General features: G+C 43.2%; 1 protein-coding gene across 1 annotated transcript in view; it reads right to left on the minus strand.

Moving 5' to 3' along the window:
* The window catches only part of prr36a (proline rich 36a), a 38,765-nt gene that overhangs the window by 13,003 nt on the left and 11,299 nt on the right, over nt 1-14,463 (minus strand). The window contains exons 2-3 of the mRNA XM_084043672.1: nt 6,880-7,537; nt 6,532-6,613 (exon numbers count right to left, since the gene is read on the minus strand). Coding sequence (XP_083899798.1) covers nt 6,532-6,613; nt 6,880-7,459 — 662 coding nt within the window. The 5' untranslated portion in view covers nt 7,460-7,537. The remainder of the gene's footprint in view (nt 1-6,531; nt 6,614-6,879; nt 7,538-14,463) is intronic.

Here is a 14,463-nt window from a genome sequence, read left to right on the forward strand (position 1 = left end):
GATTTTACAAAAATAGCAGATCTACAAGCTATTTTTGAATAGCCTAAAGAAATCTAAAAGTGACACAGATGCGTTCCCGGGGTTTAATGGGTTAAAGCAATGGGGAAAAGTGACATTGAAATACCCACCAAAATCGATGATTTTATTCAAATTGATTATCTATAATTGTTTATAATCGATGAGTTCGATTAAACGTTGCACCGCTAGAAAGGAGTGGTGGTAGGAGAGGAAAGCAGAGTGAGCAGTGTGAAATGGGTACATAAGAATGATGAGGCAGAAACGGAGGAGGAGGGAGTATGGAAAAAGGCAAGGAGAGCAGGATAGGCTAAAAAGTGATGGTGGGAGACAATGGAAAAAAAGATGGAGGGATGGATGGAGGGAGTTGCCAGACGAGGGAGGGGAGGGGAACTGATGGAAGATGATTAAGGAGGATGATGAAAATGACAGACAAGGGAGAGGAGGGGAAAGAATGATGGATGATGATGATTAAGGAGGAGGATCACAATCACAGGGTTGCAGCAGTTGAGGAAGAGAAGCTTGAGAGAGCGACTGTGGAGGTTGAAGGGCTGGGTGGCCTCTGAAGCAGGTGGAACAAGAGAATGGCAGAAGTCATGACACTTCGACGGCGTGGCATTTCACTCCCAGCAAGATAAGAGGCTAGTCTTATCGACTAGAATGGTTCTTAAATGAGAGCTAATCCACTGAAACCCACACTGCACTAACCTGCCTGAAAAGACATAGGTTAAATTTAGCAGGGTATTAGCTCTGCTCCAGGAACGCATACATTGGTTGTGCTAACTTTTGGGGACAGTTTCTCTCCCACAGAAAAATGCCCAACCTTAACCGCGAAAACATGAATGTGGGACATTAATTTTGTCTTTGTTTTAACTGACATGCTTGTAATTAAGTGAATATCAGTGTTAATTTAGTTACAATACACTTTGAGTTAAATTAATACATTTTACAGTACACACAGAAAGTACAAAAAGGCATAGGACCCAGTTTACTGAACTGTGGCCCAACCATCGATTACTACAATACCCATCCTGTCCTCTCTTTTGGGATTTGCACTGCCTGCTGGTGAGACAGACAATGCAGACGTGTACCGACATGGACGGACAGACAGACACAGATGGAGGGCAGTGGCATACCCGAGCTCAGATGCCTCTCCCACCACACTGTGTACTGTCGGCCTTTTGTTTCCTCCTGATCAAACGATATGTGGGCAGACGTGGACTCAAAGTGTATTAATTTCACAGGCTACTGATACATTTACATCAGACAAGCAGCGTTTTGGTTGTTTGTGGCAACGGGAAGCACAGCATAACCCTGCTGAAAAGTGTATCTGACACAGGAGAGGGTATTACTGTAGCATTGGATGAAAAATGGACGTTGAGTAATGGCAGGATAACAATGAGATGGAGGTCGACATGGAAAGGGCGGGAGGGGGCTTATCTTTGAGGTCAGTCATGACGAAAAATGAGGAGCTGTGATGGATGGCTGGACGTGCGGAGGCAAGGAGAATAACAACATGGGGGGAGAGAGAGAGTAGGAGAAATAACAAGCTGCCCATTAAATGAGTTTGACTTCATATCACCGTTCCTGCAGTATGCAGAGAATTTGAATCTGCAGAACCGTTCAATTATAGCTGGAGACGGGGGACAACACAGAACGACTTCCTCTAGGGAAGAGAGCGTAAAGCTGGATGAAAGAGTGAGATTACAGAATAAATAAAGACATGGGGAATGTCAAGAGGGTAAGGAGGGGTTACAAATGTAATAGCCTCAAATAACCCCAGTCCTCCCAATGCCCTGGTCTTGATCATTCACAGCTCACAATGATCTGATCCAGTGGGACTACAAACAGAGACTGGGCCATTATACCCATACTGTACAGTACACACTCCTTCTGTGTGGCTCTAAGGGTGCAGCTGTTGCACTAGCAGACATTCTGCCAAACAATGAATTTAAATCAATAGAGACATACCCTTAATAACGCTAATGGGAGGATGTGAAGAGCTACACAGCCATTTACATGTTTTAATGATTTATCGGAAGGTCTTCCGGAGGGCAAAGGTCGGCACAGGGACGGGCACTGATGAGTCACTGATGCCATTCAAGAATTAATGTTACAGGCCCAGGCCTCTTTGTTGTAAACGGCACTATTAAGATGCTAAGCAGTGTGATGCTGCATGATACTGGCAAAAAAAACGTACTACAATATTCTTGCAAAAGGTTGTAATATACGTGGACATAGTCTGCATACTTTGCTTCTCTGTGCACAACAATATTCATGCAACTGAAACATTTCCTCAGCTGGGACACAAAATGTCCACTCGCACACTTATACCTTTACCAGAGTATACTGTAGATTCAGTCTAGTTTCAGCTTTCATCAAGTCAAAGACAAATACAGGACAGAATGTACACATACCAAGTACACCAAGTATAGACACAGTACCAACACACTTCTGTTCCGGCTCTTGCTTTTCCCTTCAAGTTCAAGGGCCCCCCTGCAGGACAGCTAATGGAAGTGGAGACCCCAAACAATACATTGTTTGGCTTGTAAGCCATCCAAAACCAGCTCCTTTACGCCAGCTTCCAGCAAGCAGCACACATTCCTGGGGCTTGTATTGGCCCACAGTCATCTCCCCGACAATAAAGAGGAGGGTTTAGATTAAGTGTCAGTGCTGAGCCTAGCAACGGATGGGCAGACGGCTATGAGGCCGTGGGTAGCTACAGAGTACTGCCAACATGATGGATGCCATGGTTTGTTTGCGTTAGGACAGTAATCCGACTCCTCTGCCAAGACTGATGGGGAGACATGACATGGTTTCATTCCCAAAGGGACATGGGAGGTAAGAAAGGTACTGCAAGTGAAGGGGGGAGCAACAACGTGGGAGAAAGACACCATTACTTCTCGTTGCCGTTTATTCACAGGGAACAAAGGCTGATGGAGAATGTCACAAAGTATTTGACCTATTTATGTTTCAGCACATGGATGATAGTCTTAGCTGTGCGATTCAAATATCTTCACAGCATGAGGTCAGCAAAGCTATTTGAAGACCTTTCCCACTATATTTATCCACTTCATTGTACGACAAGTGGCAAAAATACCCCATCTACAAGCGCACACTTTTGCTCATGTCGCATCGTGACATGTTGTGAGCTTCCGTGAACATCCGCTATTACATTTTTTTGTTTTAAAACACCTACTGTATAATCACATTTCCACATGAGACAGAGTTGAAAGTGGTTAATGAGGATTATTATAAAATTAAAACAAATCAACAGGCAAGTGGAACAATCATCCCTGATCTCCATGTCTCCAACAATTGTTCACTTAACGACGCGCACCTTGTGTTCTGCTCCACTTAATCCTATAACTAATTGGAAGTCCAAGTGCACTTTCAGTGGGAGTCTCAGGGAACCACAAAATGATAGATGAGCAAGGGAGAGGGGGATGGTCAGATAGAGGGAGGGAAGGATGGAAAAGGGCTCAAGGGGGTGCTGGCCAACTGCCTGGAACTGTATTCTGTTTTCGGCGCGTGACACTGCGCACAACCAAGTATAAATCATTAGGATTCTGCACTCGTCTCAAACATCAACCATTTCAAATCCATCCGTGACTCAGAGTGATTTGATTTCTGATTGGTTGGTGCTTAGGATTTTGCTGTGCAGTGTGCACTATAGTTCGTCTGAAGCCACTCATTATCTTTGTGGTTGGATGGTAGATCACTGCCTACTGAGTGTTAATTAGAGCGTAAATCTTTTGTTTAGTTTTTTTACACACCTTTTTAATTAATGGTCAGGATTTTGCTGTGTGCCTCTTTGACTTACTGCTGATAGATCAGCCTGTCATTGGAAAAGCCTCACCTCATTGATGGGCACATTAAATCCATTAACCCACACTCATCCATTATCATACCGAGTCATAGCCTCGGCCCTCAGACTCTGAGCTCCAATAACCCACTGCATATTCTGAAGAGCTTTCACGACCATACACTCTTCAAATCTCACTTCCCTTTATAGCAATCACTCTGGTAAAACCTAATCCTTTCTCCTCTAACCCAATAGCCTTTCAATTCTCCCGTTTGGGCAATTAATATTAATACTTAATGAGGACAGTCATTTTCGTTGGGTCTCCTGGGTGTGTGGTATGTTAGGTGTGCTGCTGTAGCAACGGTGTTATTATAGAGCTGTACAGTAGTCAAGTGTTCTTGCACTGAAAATCCTTGCAGCAAATGCATTGTCAAACCGATGTTATATATATTATCATGAAAAGGTCAGTCATGCATTGCAGCTGGGTCACCGTAATTGCTCATTACAGATTGGCGTTGGAGAACTCCTACAGAAAGGTAGGGCTGGAAAGAACCACTGGAAATGTAATTCAGATAGTGTATCAAGTCTGTGGGTCTCATTTCCTAGTTCTTCTGAGGAGCCGACATGAAGACGTGTGCGCACACCTCCCACTGTTCACTAGGTTTCAATGAAATGCACACCACGGTTTCTGTTAAAGAACCTTCAGTACACATCACTAACACAGGTGTCATGAAATCTGACACATACCATTCATCATCCAGAATCTGTCCGTCTGTCAACTTAGAAGCAAATGCCTGATGTCATGTTCCAGGGAACAATGTCCAATTACTTGAAGGCATCATATGCCATGGTAATAGGACTCCTGTACCCAAAATGCCACATTTGCATTATTCAAAAGATGAAGACGTAGCTTGTCTACGTACAAAAGGGAGAGAGAGCGAGAGCCACACACACAAAATGTGCCTGCCAAATAAGGACCATTCCTGACAGACCCAATACAGAAACCTATGAAAACACCAGCTGAGGAAGTTCACTCTATATGTAGCTAAACCTAACAGGACAGTCCAAGAGCATGTACTGTATGTAAAATAGAGTATGACAGTGTAACAACATACAGTAAGTGTAGGTGAAGCAGTGTGTGTGTGTGTGTGTGTGTGTGTGTGTGTGTGTGTGTGTGTGTGTGTGTGTGTGTGTGTGTGTGTGTGTGTGTGTGTGTGTGTGTGTGTGTGCGCGCGCGCGCGCGCGTGCGTGTGTGTGCGTAATTGTAGAATAAAAATAGCTGAAACATAGAAACTGTGGGTATCTGGGAGGCTTTCGCTAAGAAAGTAGGACGTAACACCATTGTGCTGTGTCAGATGGCCATTTTGTTTATTTAATAAGAGCATTATAGAGGAAGTGAGGAGGACCCAGAATCAAATCAGGCATCTCAGAGCAGAATAGTGCATCCTGTGAAATGATGTGGGATCTGCTCTAATGGATCTGACTTGGGCGTAATTCGATTTAGCCTAGTGATCTAGAACAGTGGTTTTCAACCTTTCCAGGCCGCGACCCCCCAAAATAATCATATTTTGGGGGGTCCCAAAGTAGATTTGTAGATTGGCCATTTTCAAAAATGTTGCCTCTTATTATTATTTGACAATGTTGCCTCATATTATTATTTTTGGCCAATGTTTGACCATTTTTTATAGTATAGTTTGTTGATTATTTTTGATGCAGTAATGGTCTTTTTTCTTTCGGTATTAAAAAGGTCTCAAAAGCCCTTAAATTGTCACTTTACTGTCACCTGGACACCCCCCCAAAATCATGTCGGGACCCCCCTGGATGTCCAGACCCACAGGTTGAGAACCGCTGATCTAGAAGACACCACCAGATTAAAGCAAAACAATGTTATTGCAAAACTCTTTTGAATGATAATGATTGTTGATGACTATTATACTATTCACCCACATCTATGTGGAGCTATCCATTCTAAAATGATAAAAAATACAATCATGTAAATCTCAGGATCCACATGGGAACGGCGTGGCTCCAATGTGGATCTCAGAACCTCATGTGGACAGCCCTGTGACATCAGTAGTCTATGACATACGACTGCAAATTGGGACAAGGTTTCAGCCCGTTCAGAGCCCCACTGACCCCGTTATAGATGGCTAGACTCCAGCAGAGCTATGCCGTAACATGCCAGTACTATCAAAAGGGAGAGAGTCCAGAGAAATATCACAATCTCAACCATTTTAAGCTTCCACCATCTAAATCAGCAGCCTAGTGTGAGGACTATAATGCATGTCAATAGCCATCTGCCCTGGAGGCGATGACTAGTGTCTGAGTCTATCTTCATGGTACAAAGCCTTGGTTCTTCAGTATCACTGGGACTGTTAAGGGCCTCTGTCTCAGGTTATTTCTGCAAGCATGACTCAGACTCTTGAAGCGAAACCCAACCCAATAATGGCGGTCATGCCACAATGGACACATTTCTTTGCTTATCTCTTCCAGGGTGTCGTGCTAAACCAAGCCATTCATGTCTTCAAAGTTGTAAATGGGATGTTTAACTGTGTGCAATATCTCCAGAGGGAAAATAAAGTGTGTAAGAGAGAATAAATATGAATTATGGAGTTTTCCATCCTGATATGAATTATTTGATGGAGCCATGATGATAACTGTCATTGGGCCAGTAGATAGATTGCAGTTAGATGGAGAGCTGGCCGGCATACCTGTTTGTCTTGAGACCAATTGCCTTCTCAGCTTTGGGTACGGAAGAAGTGCTGGGTTTTGGAACAGTGGTGCTAGCAGGAGCTGGAAGAGTGGGAAAATGTCATTGCATGGATGAATGGATGAATGATTCTATATTAACATTGGATGTTTAGCATAGTACCAAAACTGAAGCAGTCTGTTGAAAAATTGGTATCCAATATTTGAACCACATAAGCAGGCATTTCTATCTGAACTGAAACAGCCTTAAATTACACCCAACATTCTTCACAAGTCAAATGGTTACTTTTATTTTGTTGCTGCAATTTAATATAATAACATAAAATCTCCCTTTAGAGACTTAGACCAACCTGTGGTTTTGGGTCTAGCCCCATTGAATGCGCCGGCAGGTCTAGCTCCATTTAATGGGCCGGCTGGTCTAGCTCCATTTGATGGGCCAGCTGGTGGTTTCTTCTTTGGGGTGCCATTTGCCTGCCTGGTGTTATTGGTTACAGCGGCAGAAGCAGCAGCAGAGGTGGTCCTGGCAGTTCCAACAGGCTTTTTGTCAGCCACCTTCACCTGGGTCCTGACAGTGGTAGTTTTCTTTGCTGGGGCATTAGTTGTGGGTTTAACTTCATTCCCTGTACGATTTGCGGCAGCACCGGGTCGTGAATTTAGTCCAGAAACTCCAGTCTTTGTTGCCGCAGATGTGGCTTTAGTCGAGACCGATTTCGTCTTGCCTTTTGAGTCTACCGCTGCAGGCTTGCTGTTGGCCTCCCGTGCAGCAGAGGGCACTGCCACCTCCTCAGGTCCCTGCGCTTTTGACGCATTTGTGGCTTGTTCTGTCACTTCCTCCTGTGCTCCAGGAAGAGAGGAGGGCTCTTCTCCTGCTAGAACTTCAGTGGTCTCCATGTTTTCTTCATCAGGAGCGCTAACCCCATCCGGTTTCATCACCTAGTCTGTGGCTGTCAAGAGATCCTTCTCTCACCGGTTCACACCCAGACCACACCCTGTATGGACCTCAGTGTCCTGCAGAAGGAAAAAACATTAAATTAGAAAAAAACTCTACATTCATCTATACCTATAGAAAAATACGTCTTTAACAACATGCTCAAGTCAGCATAAGTCACATGACAATCAGTCAGTGTAAGCCAAGGGAAGCGTAATTTAAGGCAAGGGGCCTCAAAGGAATTTGGGGGGAATTTGAAAAACAGGAAGAGAGCACTCATAGAAGCCAACACATCTGCTGCTCAACCCGAGTCTTGAACGCTCTCTGGTTCATCAGTGTAGCACAACTATGATAACAAGACCAACTTGATGCCTGTGGGAATTCAACAAACAAAATGAATGAATAGTTTAACAAACCACAACAGAGGTGCACTGGTGCATAAATTCTGCTGCACATTTTATAGTCCGGGAAGAGACTGATGACTATGGAGAATGTGTGTGACTGTGTGTGCGCGAGTGCGTGTGTGCACGCATGCTTGAAAAATGCCTTCCAGCATCTCTAGAGAGGGGAGAACGCTGTGGTTTGGACTGCTGAAAGGGATTTGAAAACCCACACCATCATGTCCCATTTATGAGCGACCACCGTGATGATGAACGCCATCAAAAAGACAATACCAGTGGACACGCTTGAACTAATAGGGGACAATGACAGCTTAGAGATCAGTTTGGAGCAAGACAAAGGGGGGGAGGGGTCCAAGTAAGTAGCGTCGGTCGACCCCATTTGACCTCAGTCAAGTCTCTCCGACCCTCAGAGGGTCCAGTATAAAACCAAATTTATACTTTGTTATACGACTAGTTGTCAGACAACAACATACGCTAAAGTCTCCCATCTTTGACTGATCATCAACTGTGCCTTTTCCATCTATCCTCTTTCATACCTCACCCCATACCTTCAACTATCCCGCGCTCTTGACACCCACAGCAGCTGCTCCCCCCCCCCCCCACACGCGAACAGTCTTCTCCCGGGTGGTTGAAGCCAGAAGGCACCAAGCGAGCTGAGACAGAGCGCAAACGTCGAGGCACAGACGGCTGTGTTGTTGACGGACAACGGATGATGAGAAACAAAAATACAACGGATGCACGCTTATGAGAAACAAAAATAAATATTCACTACTACGACTACTTTTGTATTTGACATTTTTCAATTTCTCTAAATATTATAAACTTTCACATATCGCGTATGAAAAGGCTACTATGGGCTACAGTGAAGTCGGACCGAATGACTGAAACGTTTTTTCTTTTTTTACTCTTGGTGTGGGGATTATGTTATGAAAGAAGAGAAATTGCAACTGCTATAGTCCATGGGAAACCATAAACCTACATCTAAATGAGTTGCCATATTTACATATTAACATTGAAACTCCGCAAGATATTCCTCTACACTTATTTAGTGAGAACATTGCTCCTCCTGCTGCTGAGAGCATCTCAGCACTAGCATTACTCCTGCCTGCCCCTGCCGCCAGCCCCGCCCCTCGCCCCCTTCTGGCTTCAACCACCCGGGAGAAGACTGTTCGCGTACCCCCACACACAGACACCCCACCAACAGCCAATTGATTCCACCCTCCTCCTCTCCCAAGGTCTTGTTCCAGTAAATAGCTACACAGATGGGTGTTGTGGGGACCAACAGGCTTGGTTGGGAAAGGACCAAGAGGGAAAAGAAGTAGGAGGATAAGATCTAAATTCAGAGGGAAGAAAGCTATGGAACTAAAAAAAAAAAATCTGGCATAAGTGAGAATAACCACACCATATACTGTAATAAAGGGAATCTCCTCTCACAACACAGACAGTGAAGACCATGACTATCATTGCTGCATGACATACTAACTCGGAAGTGAGATGAATGAAATGACCATGTCAGCTTCCATTGAGACACATTTCCCATATACAAAGATTACATTTGTCAAGCTCTCCACTCTGCAGAAGCACCAATTGGTTTTGCTATTTGCTTTATGGGCAAACTTAAGTTTTAAAAATGTTCCCAAGGGGAAATAAGTGCCTAAGTATAAAATAGGGCTTAAAATGGATAAAGATGCATCAAGAGTGAATGTACAGATTTTACCTGCAATTCCCTGCCTGCATAAACATTAAATACATGCGTTTTTTTGTTGCACTATTTAGCAATGTAGTGGAAATCGCAATATTTAAATTGCACTGCATTTATGGGCAACTATATCCACAGGCCAGGGACCTCGGCTGGGCCTCGCTAGTTACATATTAACATCCAAGATACCACAGCTTTGCACACTCGGTTCCCAAATCCCTAAACATAGCTACTTTTCCTGCTCATATTTCTGTTTGCTCAGCAGAATCTCTGTATGGACTCATTGTGTCGGCCCCCCCCATGTACCTGGGGGGCCAAGAGAACAACATGCCAGTCTTGATCAAAGAACAAACAGGCCACTTGTTGCTAGTTCTGGATGAACTAGTTTGACGAGTTTGGTCCCGACAACAGTTGAATACACAGCTCAACAACAACCCCCAAAATATGGGAACTAAACATCCACCCACTGAAACCCCCTAATCTCCCTGAACCCTGCCCTGGAGTTCACTGAGGGATGAGAGCAGTAGACATTATGCTCTGGGTTTTCCCCCTTATTTCCATTTCCTCTCACCTCCTGCAGTTAGTTTTTCTACTCCTCGCTTCTTTGTGGTTCTAATTTCCTGTCCGAGAGGGAGATCCAGAGAGGAGTGTTTAAAACGGACAACATTAAATTGGAATGACTGTTCTAGTCCATCAGACCAACTTTCCAGTGACCTATTCAATCAAATGTAGGAGGGACAATGTCTGTCAAAATAAAATCAAGTCTAAAGAACCAGTAAATCAAGAGTGCAGAGGATTATAATAAAATCCGTTATCAGTCTTGCACATGCAAGGATGGGGCTTGAAGCCATTAAAAAAAATTGGCAACCTTCCATAGTTTTGCTACCCATTACAAATTTACAATTCATCACCACCACTGGATTGGATTACAGAATACAGAGTGACTTGGTAGCTTTGTTGGTAGAGTTGTTCTGATACGATTTTTTCCTTCTCTACACTGATTTTAATTGCATACGGTTGATATTGAGTGAGTAACAATCCGATGCACCAGTGCATTTTTTTTTACATACACAGTAATGTGTGTATTTATTACACAACATTTTTTTTTAACAGCTGTATAATACTTAGCCTTTATGGATGTGACATGATTGTCATCATTGTTGTATGGCCTGGCTCAGACTAATCCCCCCCAGATGAAAATCTTGAAAAAATAAATACAGAGAACAAATGTATTTTGTCAATTCCATTTTGCTAGTTCTGACCTACGTGACACTTTGCACTAGCAGTGCACATGTTGTTGATCACATGATCCATACATGCACCTCACGTCCATTTTAGGCTGTATCGGACTCGCCAGAGGAATTTACGACCATTAGGCTAGACGTCAGAAAATGCATTTTTAGACTCTGTGACATTAACACCCAGTGAAACAGACACCACATTTATTTTCACTTCTTTAGGCAAAGCTCTCCACCCACCTATTCAATGGAGGAAAACAAAAAAATATTCCAAAGACACATGGCAGTGTTTGGAAAGGAAGACAGCTCAAACGTGTGACAATGCCAGTTACACGACACAGCTCTGCCAGTCTGGCTACTAATGCCCTGGGCTTAGCAGAGTTCACCATGAATCACATTCCTCAGAAGATGACCCCTCCATTGGGCGAGCACAGGCATTATCACCCACCAGCTGCCAACTGGACAGTATGTCAAACAGCACAGGGAGACATGGATGGATCAGCATGTAGCTAAATCCCAGTCGCAGTTTTTGCACACAAATGTTTTATGGCATTACAGCGAGTCAAATGGAGAATGTGCTGCAAGAGTTAAAGAACTGGACTGCAAAGCAAGCATATCCATAACTCCAAGAGAAAATTACACTTCCCGCACTTGGAGACACTTCAAGGTGTTGCAGACCAAAATGTCAGAGAAATTAAGTTTGATTTATACTACAAGTTCTACATACTTGTAGAGCGTGTGCTATTTTTTCGGTGCTTAACCAAGTATAAATCAGCCATATGGCACATAACGGTAGTCCTATCTTTTTTAATAAATACTACAAGCCAGGGCTTTTATGATCAAAAAGTTGAAAACACTAGTGACCACATGGCTAGGAAACCAAACATGGTCTGTACGATCATGAATCAGGAGCTCATGCATTTTGATGAAAAATAAGAAATCCACCATTGTCTACTCTTCCTTTGGAAAACATTTGCATAACAAACCGCTGTTCAAGAGAAAGTCCAACACAAAATTCAGGGCACAGCATGCCTCTTTCTAGGAGCCCAGCATGGTTAATGTTGCAATTTAGCACAATACCCCTAGCGGCAATTACAATGTGTTCAAAGTATGTTAATGTACAGACTGGACCAGACAAGGTCTTAAAGGCCTGTTTATACATTGAGTTTGCACATCGATGCAGACGCAACATGGTTCATCTAATTATATATTTTTATATTCTTTATTTTCAAAGGACATCCATGTAATGTTAGATAGTTTTTCAATTAACATTTATTTAGTTGTCCACAGGTTTTGTTTTTACATTTTTCTTCTGATTATACCGCCATTTAGTGTCTACACGCACACCTGCAAGAGCAATACAGGCTGCACTAAATATATATAGCATAATCTAATGACCTTCTAAAGTCTGTAATGAACAGGTCTACTGTCCTATTTAACTCCATCTAACATCATTTCCGTGCATTCCTGTTATACTCTGAAGTCCTTAGATGCCAATAAATTCCTTCAGCAAAGCTTTGAGAAGTCTTACTCAGGCTCCAATTATTTTCTGCTTGTATAACATTTAACAAACCTACCAATGAAGATCACTTCAAGTTCAAGTCCCCAGTTGTCACATGCTCATAATACAGCGTAACGACAGATCTCTTTACTCAACCTCTCCTCAAACAGTGTCCATTTTTATGTTCTAGTGCATGCCATGCGCACTTGTGCAGGCAGCATACTTGTCCTCACATAAAGTACAGTAATTTAGACCCTAGCAGACCCTCAATGCTATAGCAAGTATAATGTGGCTTTAAAGAGTTGGGAGAGGAGACATTGAGGGTGAGTATGTGTGCACACTAGCCAATAGGCCAAAGCCTGTTATGGAAGAGAGTGAGTCTAGACATAGAATGAACTGACTAGGCTGCTGGGTATTTCAATCCCCTTTCTCAGCTGAAGAAATGTAGCCTTCTGCATCCTGTCACTCCCTCTTTCAAGCAGTTTAATTACATCTGTCTTGGCCCATCACCATCTCACTCCTACAGCCATCGGTGGGGTGAGGCAAATGGGTCACTTTTAATACCCTTTTGTAATATAACCGGAGAGGGATTTAATTGTGCTACGAGCAAGGCAGGGGCCTTGTTGTGCACATTGAGGGAAGACAGACTTGTTTGGGTGGGGGTTGAATACTGAAGCTGGCTTAAATGTTGTCTGTGCAGTCACCCAGGACTGCTGTTCAAATGCCAGCATGAATAACAAGGCCAATGTCTAAAAGGCTCACTACAGGCTATGCCGCTCCTTACAACCAACTAGACAAGAGTGGTTTGAACGGACTGTGCTCTCATTAGTCAGGTTAAAAATGAAAAAACATAATATTTTAGAATAGAGCTGTTCAGGTGCAAGAGGAATGGCCATGGGGTCATCAAAATCAGTATGGGTCATCTTCCAGGGAGCATGAAGGTGCAATTCCATGACAATCTACCCAGTCATTTTTGAGATGTGCATGACAATCTACCCAGTAGTTTGAGATGTGGGACCAAAGTGGTAGATAGTAATAATAATGAAAATAATAATAACAGATTTATCAGTAGGGTTCGTTCATGCTGATCAGTCACTAGGTTAATTAAACAATTTGTGTGTCAAAAAAGTGATATGCACCACATCGCCTTGTCAACCGGGGGGAAAAAGCATTTCACGTTTTCTACCAGAAGCATAAATTAGGCTTCAGTCATTTCAATGCTCCATCTGTGGTAAAGCTGATGAATGGAATGAAACGCCCGGAGCACCGGAGCCTGAGTGAGTAGATCTGACCCATCCACATTCCAGCTCCACTGACTTCCTCTCTGGCTCCTCAGGGCTGCACAGAGACAGCTGGCACCATGTGTGTGTGTGAGCGAGAGCCAGAGTGTAGGGAGAGAGAGAGAGAATGTGTCAGTGTGAGAGACCTATGGACTCTGAAGGTGTGGGTGCATGACATGAAGCATTATGTGTGGGGCCTATGTGTCCAAAGTACGTCAACGAGATCGGTGTACATGCGCACACACACACACACACACACACACACACACACACACACACACACACACACACACACACACACACACACACACACACACACACACACACACACACACACACACACACACACACACACACACACACACACACACACACACACACAGTTCCTACATTCTTATGATTACACACACACACTTCATCTCCTGAATCTCAGTGACGAGCATAGTTTGTCCCCCATTAAGTAGGCCTGTCACAATTATTACATAATCGTCTAATCGCAATTATTTGAGATAATCGCAATTAGCAGAAACAGCTATTTCCGCTATTTGTACATTTCTTTCAAAGAATAAAATGATTAAATGCGTCACATTTCTTTGTATATTCAAGTTATTTGTCATATGACCTGTGGATTTTTTTTATTACAAAGCCTAAAAGACAAACAGAAATAAAAATGTTACTAATATTTTCCAATGTTCAATGCCAAAACAATTAAATGGTTAATCGCAATTATTTGCATGACAATTAAAATCAACTTAAATTTTGTAATCGTGACAACCCTACCATTTAGACTCTTGGCCTACAACTTATGGCTCTGCTGACCCTGACACAGGCTAGTGCTGGTAAACTGTGCTGGAGACATGGAAACCCTCAGTCTGTCTGTCTGTTCA

The sequence above is a fragment of the Gymnoscopelus microlampas genome (genome assembly GCF_963454915.1).
Source record: "Gymnoscopelus microlampas genome assembly, chromosome: 2".
NCBI classification, from domain to species: Eukaryota; Metazoa; Chordata; class Actinopteri; order Myctophiformes; family Myctophidae; genus Gymnoscopelus; species Gymnoscopelus microlampas.